At 44.8% G+C, this 11,200-nt stretch overlaps 1 protein-coding gene across 1 annotated transcript; it reads right to left on the bottom strand.

Moving 5' to 3' along the window:
- Window positions 1–209: 209 nt before the first annotated feature.
- On the bottom strand, window positions 210–10,953 carry RSAD2 (radical S-adenosyl methionine domain containing 2). The gene is made up of 6 exons (XM_083607406.1): window positions 10,223–10,953; window positions 9,115–9,276; window positions 6,417–6,646; window positions 5,362–5,511; window positions 4,253–4,285; window positions 210–2,108 (listed from the first exon to the last, which is right to left on the bottom strand). Exons 1-6 carry the CDS (start codon window positions 10,503–10,505, stop codon window positions 1,944–1,946), a joined length of 1,023 nt encoding a protein of 340 aa, XP_083463532.1. The 5' UTR covers window positions 10,506–10,953; the 3' UTR covers window positions 210–1,943.
- Window positions 10,954–11,200: the final 247 nt, after the last annotated feature.

The raw sequence follows: 11,200 nt of genomic DNA, 5'->3' as shown, positions 1-11,200 counted from the left end.
CTGTGGTGGACCCTCCTTCCTTGGTTTAGGGGCTGTGGGGTGAGAGGGAGAGAATATTATGTTGCGTAAGGAGGCTTACATTTCGCAAGGCACATGGCACCACATGCTCTTTTAACAGCCATTTTTATTTATTGCTTTTACTTCCATCCCTCACACAAACACACAAGCGCATGTAATCCCCCATCTTATTAAGAAAAACAACACTACTGTTTGTTTCTTTCTTTCTTTGTTTTTTATTTATTAAATTTGTGTACTTCCCTATACCCACAGTTCTCAGGGTGGCTTCAACATAAAATCACAATATAAAAACACAAAAAATACATAATCACTAGAAACAAGCAATGGTTTTTCCAGTTTTATGACCGTTCGCCTGTATTAGTTTACAAAAGTATTTATATGTCACATCAGAAACATCAAGGTGGTGTACGGCAATATATACAGAACGAAACAATACAAAATAATCTTCAAGATGCCTGCCTAATCTTAATAAAACTTAAACCAAATAGGCACATCTTTTCCATAGCATTATTTATTGAATTTATATACCGCCCTATACCCGGGGGTCTACACAGAATAAAATCAAGATATAAAACCACAAAAGACATAATAAAAATAAAAACAACCCAATAGCCCCCCCCAAAAAAAAAACACACACCACACATTTAGCCTCACTAAACACCTGGCTTCTAGCCCAGACCAGTTGGACCTCTGAAACACGGGGGACAAATCCTGCTCCTCCACATGATCTCAGTGATGGAGCTGAGATATAAGGACTCAGGCAGCCCTTAAGGTATCCTGGACACAAGTAGTTCAAGGGCTTTGTATATTAATACAAGAGATTTGAACCTGGGCAGCCAGTGCAGGTGATCTAGCAGAGTGGTCACACACTGCCAGCCCTCTCTGCCCCCATCAGTAGTCTAGCTGCTGCGCTCTCAACAGCTGAAGCAACTGGATCAGGTGCAACACAGCACAGTATCTAGAAGTTACCAGATAGCTCAGTAGGGCGGTTCTAACACCAACGCGGCAGGTTCGATCCCTGCATGGGACAGCTGCCTATTCCTGCAATTGCAGAGGGTTGAACTAGACAATCCTCAAGGTCCTTTCCAACTCTGCAATTCTATGAATTATAGTTTCCTTTTACAAAATAATAATGCTACGTGTGTCCAGCCAGAGTTAATGGATCATTGCTGGTGTATGGAATAAATGGCCATCACACCTATATATATTTTCTTAAAAGCTTGTGCCATTTTATTTGTTCTGTTGTGTTCCAATGCCACATTAGCCACTGCTGGGCCATTAGTCTGTTTGAGAGTTCCCCTGGTTTTTTGGCGGAATGAACATTTATATTTAGTTTTCTATGTATTGCTAAAGTCTTTGCCAAAGACAATCTTTTCACTCTTGGTAATTTAGTAATGCTCCAGTGATGTCTGTGTCTGCTTGATGCCCAGCTATATCTTCGACTTAAACAGCAATTATCTGAAAGTGTTGATGACAGCTGCCTCCGTGCAGGTAAATAAGTATCTGAGCGCTTGTGTCCTTGACACCGTGGGCCTTCCTCTTTATACATTTAAGCCTCACTGACGTTAGGTATTGCTGGTTAATATGTAGTCGTCCTCTACAAACCCAAAGACTTAGGAAGACTTGGTGTGGCAGTTCAAATCTTCTTCTGTGTTTGAGTCTTTGGGGAGATGTTTTATCCAAGCCGATGTATAAACCGTGCTGCTTTTGTTGCTGGTGCAAGCCATTATTTAAATATACAGTGACTGAAAGCTAATTCCCACTTGTGGGGAAATGTACACCTATTTTGCTTGCAGCAGTCCACAGTCATTAAAATCCTGCCGCACACCCAAAGAAGCTAAAATACATATCATTCTCTCTCCAGGGTGGAGGAAATGGATACTGTTCATGGTTTCAGTGCACATGTGGTAAACAGACAGGTTTGGTCACCATTCTAGTGCCATATCTGCTTTGCTCCAGACATATTTTCCTCCTCGCTTGAAAAACATATTTTCATCAAATCCACTGAATTTTATTGCGTCTTCTACACCTACATCCAGGATAGATCGGGAAGGCTCTTTCCGGCCATTTGCACAGTTTAGAAAACGCATCTGGGTGGAGGGGGGCAGACAGAGAGGAGAATTAAGAACATATATAGCAGATCCCACAAAACAAATACCCACATCCCAATCACTTGAGATTAAAGTTGTTGGGACACCCCTGGTGCCTAACTCCAAATGTATGTAAAGTATGCAGTGAAGCTCCACAGAGGAACATTTTAAATAAATGCATTTCCTACCCTGCCACACTGTATTTTTACACAACCCTTTGAGACCGCCTTGCACTACTTGTGTATGCAGGTGAAATAGAACAGGTAATAGAAATGTACATTCCAGCCAATAACAGAATTTGCTGTCACATTACAACCATGCACTTTTAATGAGATGTGCAACTGTCCCCCCCCCCCCAAAAAAAAAAACACTTTCAGAAAGCATTTATGGTTGAGCAGTTTGGGCTGCAGGTTTCCTAGGTAGGGTAAATAATAATAATAATAATAATAACGAATTGATACATTGGTGTGGTCAGGAATTAAAACCTCAGGATGCTGACAGCACAAATCTTAACCACTAGACTAAGGTTACCAGACGTCCCCATTTCCCGGGGAAAGTCCCCGGATTTACAAATCAGTCCCCATGCAAAATCCATTGAAGCTGAAAAGTGTCCCCGGATTCATTGAAAAAAAAATCTGGTAAGCTTACACTAGACACACACTGGGAAATGTTCAGGGACAGGGGCTCTACCCATCCTCTCAGGTATAGGTGTTGTATTCCATCAAAATACAGGAAGGCTCAAGCTGAATCAACTTATATTCCAGAACTGCACAGCCAAGCACAGTCATCTGTTCACGAACCCCATCGAAAAGCTGGTGGTGCAATGGTTAGAATGTTGGACTAGGAGCTGGGAGACTCCAGGGTTTGATTCCCCACTCAACCATGAAGCTCGCTGGGTGACCTTCGGCCAGTCATTCCCTTTAAGTCTAACCTACCTCACAGGGTTCTTGTGGGGATTAAATGAAGAGTGGGGGAACTATATAAGCCATCTTGAACTCCACGGAGAAAAAGGTGGGATATAAATTCAATAAATGAATAAATACTTCCGGTATCCAAGTGTGAAAAAAACATGGCGGGTATCTGTGCAGTATCCCAATATTGTTTTGTTTTGTTGCACTTCCTTGGGTTCCCCCACAGGATGTACCATTCCCTCTTTTTACTTTAATTTTATCATAATGAAATATAAACTAGAATTGTAAATACTTGCATCGGTGCCATTCGCACATTACAGGGATAAGCTTCAGTAAGCCTGCCTTTCCTCTCCACCAGCACAGTCACAAGAAAATCAAAAACTATCACTTCTGTTTTGGATTAACCACAGTTTACTGTGGGTTACCAGATTTTTTTTCAATGAATCCGGGGACATACCCCCCCCTTTTTTTTTTGAAGCTGAGTAGGGAGTAGGGAGTCAGTAGTGGGGATGCTGAGGCAAAAGACCATAGATCCAAGCATACATGCATATTGTATAAAGGTGCAAAGCCCTTCTTTTGCACCCTGTGAAACATAAATGCACTGAGTTTTTTAAAAAACTGGGCAACAGCCACCCGCCCGCGACTCCCGAGCTTCCCCCCGATCAGTCAAAACAAAGGGGAAGGGGGCAGGAGATTTCACAAGACACATCATATGAGCACAAGACACATCATATGGGGACTTCCGGTGAGGAAAAATGGTGGGCGCCACGGCAGCAAGCATCTCCTGAAGCCATCCAGAGCCAACTGCACTACCAGATTGGCTCTGGGCTGCTGAGGCTGCCGCTGCCACATTTCCCGGGGACAGATTTGCAAATCTGGAGACATTCTAGGGACGGAATTTGTCCAGGGACAGATTTGCAAATCCAGGGACTGTCCCCGGGAACCGGGAACATCTGGTAACCCTAGTTCAAACCCGAAAATGTGGTTAATCTTGAACAGTGGCAAGGTGGGTCTCCTAATTTGGCCTGTGAGGCAGTTTCCCCCAGACCACACTGCAGATTTCATATGTGACAGGTAAAGATGGGGCTGCGAAAGAACAATCCCCACTGATTTAAGTGAGACTCGTCCAACCAAGTAAATGCAGGGCAAAGCTGATATTTTGCCCCATAGATGGAATGAACATTTCAAGTTGTGGTTGTGGGGTAAATAAAACAACAAAAGAAAACAACTTACATATTCATCCAGAATTAAGTATGAATCTCTCATCTGTTAAATAAAAAGGGGGGTGGAGAAAAAAAATAATATTAAAATATAGCTGTAGGTTTGAATATTGGTGAACAGTAATAATGACAGATTTTACCTAATAATTTGTTATAGCTTTAGGATTGTTGTATTTCTAATAACTTAAACCTGTATATAAATTACATGGAACTGATCTATGCTTTAAGACAAAAAACAACTTCATTGGGTGTAAGAGGACAGCTCTCTGTCTTAAAGTGCTTTCAATCTAAAATTCACAGAGAGGAAACATAAAGGGGATGGTCTATCTTCAAACATTAGGAACCCCCTAAGATTTTCAGAATGCTGAATTCTACACCCAGTCCCAGTTTCTTCTCTTACACCTCTTACGTGGCCCTGGTGAGAGCATTCATCAGCAACAGCTCTATTACTACGGCAATTTTGTCTTCTTAACTATTTTGAAAAAAATGAGCTAATGTTTAAGAAGTGAGTAAACCTACAAAGCTACCCTCTCTGCCAACCTAGCAGTTCGAAAGCACACCAGCGCAAGTAGATAAATAGGTACCGCTGCAGCAGGAAGCTAAATGGCTTTTCCATGTGCTCTGGCACTCGTCACAGGGCTCCGTGCGCCAGAAGCGGTTTAGTCATGCTGGCCATGTGACCTGGAAAAGCTATCTGCGGACAAATGCCAGCTCCCTGAAAGCCAAGATGAGCACCACACCCCATAGTCGAATTCGACTGGACTTAACCGTCCAGGGTTCCTTTACCTTTTACCCTCTCTGATGAAACAGACTGCATCAGAAGCTGCTTTAACACTGCTGCAATGCCAGCATATTGTTAAGGCTTAATGTTTTCCACTGATAGACCTATCCGTCCAAGCCCTACCCATCTGGAGTGTTTATCATACAGCGCTGCAAGCTTACAAGAATTCTAGCCAACGTGGCCCCTATTTCCAACCGGGGAAAGCAAGAACTTTGTGCCTGCATTTTTCTGCTAGCAAGCTCCTTTCAAAATACAAAACCAAACCATTAGCATTTCTAGTTTTCAAGATAAAAAGGTCTTTTCTCAGAGTTGATGAATAGTCCGCATTAGAAGAACTTCACCTTTTGATTAGATTCGGGCACCAAGCACGAGACATCTTTATGGCGATGCAGGAATCGTTCAAAATCTTCGTCGCTGATGACAAATCTCTCTGCTTCTCTCAGAGCCTCTTCCCCTGTATTTTCTCCTTCGATGAGCAGGCACTGAAATACCTGTGAGACAACCGAGTGTATGATTAAGAGAAGATGTTTGTCGGTCACACAACCACCGCAGCAAAACAATGATCTGATGGAGAGACTCTCGGTAGTCTCTTTTTACACAGTAATAGACCATGGGTAAACTATACGATAGTGACTGGAGGCTCACTTACTGTCACCTATGAGAAAACACACCCACAGTATTTTGCCACCCACACCAGCCAGTAGGTCCATGATCCTCCTAGAGCAGCAGCAAAATCACTAGTCTCTTCTGGGGTTATGTGTGTGAAGAGAATGAATGTGGTGAAAGGGGCTGTGCAGCTGTATCTCATCATCACCACTGTGTTGGGCATAAATTCTGAAGCAATGAGTCTGCTTTACCAATGGAAGCTCCTGGCCCAATTGAGAACTGGGAGGAGCCACACAACCAGTGCTATTTTTCTAGGGCCAAACCTTCATTTAGTCCAGAACTCTGCTCTCAGTCGTCAACCAGGAAGCTTGTAAGCAGAACCTGAGTGCATTGCAGCAATCCTCTGTCAGGGATGGAGTTTTATTGGTGCAGAATCTTCCTGGATTCACAAGAACATTATTGTGCTTTCTAGTCAAACATGACCGCAGCTGGTGTTTTTCTCCCGTGAACCATGTGAAAACTCAAGATCGGTGCTCAGAGACAGGGAGATATAAACCTACCACTGAGCACATTATCCTTTCTTCTTACTTTACTTTTGGTCTGTATATACCATGTATTTTTTGCTTCTGCTGGATTCACAGCAGCTGGTATTTAGGGATATGCTGCCCCAAACAATGGAGGTAGAACACAGCCGTTACGTTCTAATGTGCCCTGGGACCTCATGGTGAAGGGCAAGTAAGAAATCTTATAATGAAATGAAAGCATTTTGCTGAAAAGAAGAAGTTCTTACCTTCCAACGGACAGGATTTAGAGCTTTAATGTGCTCATTCATATCCTCTTCCATGTTGAATCTGTTAATCACGGAGTTTATTTTGAAAGCGACGCCGTAATCTTGACACCACTTCTTCAATTTTTGGAGATTCTCAACATGGCTTTTCCTCCCTTGCCCACGGCCAATCAAAACATTGACTTCCTCACAAAAGCTGTCACAAGACACTGCAAGTATGTCTAGGTATTTCCCTGAAAGAGACAATGTTCACCCATGAACACCATGAGGCAAGGTGAGGCAAGAGCCCCAGGGGCAGCAGATCCCAATGCAGATCTTTCTTCAGGGCTGGCCCACCCATGAGGCAAGGTGAGGTGAATGCCTCAGGCAGCAGGATCCACCAGGGCAGCAATTCCTGAAGTTGATCTTTCTTCCCTCCTTGTTCATGACATAGATCTTACCCTCACCCCTTGTTTCCTGGGGCTACTTTGGGGTCCGCCTCAGGTGGCAAAATGTCTTGGGGCAGCCCTGATCCACACTAGGGGTCAATGACTCACATCCTATTCAATCCCAAGTATGGGATTATTTTCACAGGCCGTACCAGAAAATAACACACAATGTGCTTCTGGATTGTAATTAACTGTTCTTCCATTTACCTATAAATTCCTTACCAAAGCGTCAATCGAGCTCAACATTATTGTGACAACCATGAATTAATTCATTCAACATTACTGCCCCTCTTGCTGGTTGCCCTGGAACAGGCAAAATGATGGGAGTTTTACTAAAATACTAATAAACTCAGATGTTTTTAATTAATTAATTGAACAGGTATCCAATTGTCCAAACAAAGCAACTTATAGCTGAGGCCAAAAACAAGCAGAAATAAATTAGGGATCATCCATACTGCTGGGTAATGCAGACAACAAGCTTTGGTGCCTCCATTAATTCTCCACTGTTCACACATCCTCCTCATACTTCCTTGTCCCTCAATCCAGATTTTCTCATGCCTTCCCCTTTTCAGAGCATCCCTGGTATGAGAAAACCTGGGAAATCTCACCGGAGCAGAAAAACACCCCCCAAATCAACAATGTGATCTTTTTTTTTGCCCCCAGCCAGTAGATGAAGGTTAAGCAGGATAAAGGACTAATAACACATTTTCAAACAGATGAAAAAGAATGGGCCTTGAAACAAAACGTCTTGTATCTCTGCTACCCTAGAGAAAGATTCCTGTTCAAGGTTTCAGAATGTCTGGAGCAGCAGCCTTGAGCTGTTCACGCCTCTTGAGGAACGGCTGTCCTGATCCACCAGCTCATTGGAGTGGTTTGGTGCAGGGATACCAAAGGTGGATGTCAAAAACGCCAGTGTGGTCAATTCTAGTGCTCTATTATAGGAAAGAGTGAACTTACAGCCCAACCTTTGGAACTCTACTGCCTTTGGAGAAACGGGACAAACACCACAAATGTGGGAGGTCACCGTGACTTGTCCGTACCCAAGCAAACTTTTACACATTCCTTATACACAAAGCACCATGCCAGACCCTTCCACCCATTCACCTGCCTAGTGAGGCCATAGGTGGCAACTATTCAGAGCTTACAGATAAGTTTCTCTCTCTGGGCCAAGAGCCCAGCAACCCAAGGTCCGCAGATAAGCACAGCATCAAAGCACGTGAATAAACGGGCTCATTCTTCCAGCAACTACCAATTAATGTCTTGACTACCAAAATGCACACAAAAAAACCAAAACGCACACGAAAAGGCTGCACTAAAAATTCAATTTATGTGAGTAGTCGTGCATTCAGCATCAAATGCTATTGAGCAAAAGCAGACAAGAGTAAAAGGTAAAGGGACCCCTGACCATTAGGTCCAGTCGTGGCCGACTCTGGGGTTGCGGCGCTCATCTTGCTTTATTGGCCGAGGGAGCCGGCGTACAGCTTCCGGGTCATGTGGCCAGCATGACTAAGCCTCTCCTGGCAAACCAGAGCAGTGCACGGAAATGCCGTTTACCTTCCCGCTGGAGCGGTACCTATTTATCTACTTGCACTTTGATGTGCTTTTGAACTGCTAGGTTGGCAGGAACAGGGACCGAGCAACGGGAGCTCACCCCATCGTAGGGATTCGAACCACCAACCTTCTGATCAGCAAGTCCTAGGCTCTGTGGTTTAACCCACAGCGCCACCCGTGTCCCAAAGCTGTTGTAGGGATATAGTCATTGTCCTGTTGTGCATGGTTAGACTGTCTCCGTTGGCTCCATTTACATTCAGAGAACAGGGTCCCTATTAGTACAGTGTTACCTCGGGTTAAGAACTTAATTCGTTCCAGAGGTCCGTTCTTAATCTGAAACTGTTCTTAACCTGAGGTACCACTTTAGCTAATGGGGCCTCCTGCTGCCACCGTGCGATTTCTGTTCTCATCCTGAGGCAAAGTTCTTAACCCGAGGTACCATTTCTGGGTTAGCGGAGTCTGTAATCTGAAGCGTCTGTAACCTGAGGTACCACTGTATTAGTGTTTATCATTTTGTGGTAAATGGGAGATTATTTCTTTTACTTGTAAAGTAAAGCACCTATGCCCAGCTAGCTCAGTAGGTACAGCACAAGACTTTTGATCTCAGGGTCGTGGGTTTGAGCCCTACATTAGGAGGAAGATTCCTGCCCAGCAGGGAGGGTTGGTCTAGATGACCCTCACAGCCCCTTCCAACTCTATGATTCTCCTGCACTCTCTCTTACCATAGCATCTGAACCATCTTTCCTTAATCATACTTCCATTGCTCACGATGCTAACGCTCGGCAGCTGAAGGTCTTCCTTGCAGAACTGGACCAGCTTCCCAACAAATTCTCCTCTCTCGTGCAGAAACGGCTCCCCTCCTGAAAAGTTTATTTTCTCCATGCCTAGGATGCAGAAGTAGGTGGGGGGGGGGAGAGTAAGTCGAAAGCATATTCTGACAATTGCACATGCAGCGTGTATGTGTTTGTGTGTATTGTCACGAGGGCTGACAGAAAAGTGCTGGGCCCCTGCAGGTCAAGAAGAGGCCAGAGTCGTGCTTCTGCACAACTCACAGACTTAACATATAGAATAAGAGAACAAGAAGAACATATGTTTAAAGTTTATTGAATATATGGAAAATAATTGTGTACAGCTGAACATGCCGGCAGCATTAAGACAAATTCATCAGTATAAAATGGTTTTGATGGATGCAATAATGGAAGACTGTACTCAATGGCACAGGGTTTTTTTGGTAAAATATGCAGGGATTTATGATATGTAAAATGAACCACGGAAAGAGAAGAATGGAAGTCAGTGATATCTTAAGGATGTAAAATGAGTATTTTAAATTGTAAAACAGAAAGCTTAATAAAATTATATACAAAAGAAGAGTTTGGAGTCTTGGAATGCAATCGTTTTGTCTTGATTATTGCAAACGAAAGGCCGTGTGCAATTAATCTAGGCTGCAATCTTATACATATTCACACCGGGATAAATCCACTTGAACTTGCGAGGGAGACAAACATCAAGAGGTCCCATCACCGCTGCCCTTTTGCACGGTTGAACTACTGTGTGCCTAAACAACAAACAGCAGGACTCCCTCCTGGAGGAAAAGCACCAGCTATCTAGCTAGTACAGGAGCCAACTCCTAGGGGCTGAGGTCCCTTCCAGTCCCCCATAAAATATTTGAGATGTTGGCTCACCCACCCACCCTGCCCAAAGTTGATGGGCATTGCTATTCAAATAGCATCTTGTGATCGATTACTTGGGTGCCCCCAATGTTTTATTCAGGTGGGCAGCCCTGCTAGCTAGCCAGACAGCCCCGGGTCACCCACCCACCCACTCACTCACCCGCCTGCTTGAGCAAGCTGAGCCCTCTCTTGGCTTCCTGCAGGGGCAACACGAAGGAGGTCTTGGCTGTGTGGAAGCAGAAGCCGCACTTGTAGTTGCACTGCCGGGTGAAGTGGTAGTTGACGCTGAGCGGCACCGGCGTCCCAGAGGGGCTCCCTTTCTCCGGGGCGGGCAGGCGGCGCCCGGGAGCCCCCCAGAGCCAGAGGGGCGCCAGGCTGCTCCAGAGCGCGGCCAGAGCGCGGAGCAGGAGGCCGAGCAGGTGGCGGGGAGGCGAGAGCATCATCCTCGTTACGCACACAGGCGCTCCTCTCCGAGGCTTCAGTGCGCGGCGGGGAGCGAGCCGGCGGCTTTTTAGCTAGCAGATAACGGGACGGCGGGGCTGCGAGCAGGAGGAGGGGAGTTTCGGTTTCCATTTCCCGAGAAACTAAAATTGGCTCGGGGTTGCCAAGGGCGCGAGGACTCGCTCGGCTGCCTATGCAAAGGCGCACCCACTAGCAGCCCCCACGCGCACACAACACACCCAGAGAACACACCTAGCAGGAGTCTTTCCTTTTTAGTTAGTATACAGCCGTGATTCATTCATGACTCTACTTCTGTGCAAAAGGGAGCCTAACTTTTCATGCGGAATCTTACCTGTCCCGACTGCGCAAGTGAAGCTGGCGTTTAATATGATTTGGAAGTCTAGAAATGGAGCACATTCCACCCTTAAATAATTTGTGCCCCTGCTGATACTGTCTATCATTTGAATGCTCAATCCCCCCCCCCCATTTTTAAAACTGCGCATTACAGTATCCTCTTTCCAAGCGCACATTCCCCCACACCAAGTCCATGTTTTGTCACCAACTGCACGCTTAAAAAAAAACAAAACAAAAAAAACCTTGGATCAAGTCATGATATTAGGAAGTTGGTAAATAAGTGATTACAGAAATGTGATAAATATGTTAAAATAGTAGGAAAGTCAGAAAGAGTGACGGAAGG

The sequence above is a fragment of the Podarcis filfolensis genome (assembly GCF_964270895.1).
Source record: "Podarcis filfolensis genome assembly, chromosome: 3".
NCBI classification, from domain to species: Eukaryota; Metazoa; Chordata; class Lepidosauria; order Squamata; family Lacertidae; genus Podarcis; species Podarcis filfolensis.
This window is presented reverse-complemented; position numbering and strand designations above follow the sequence as displayed.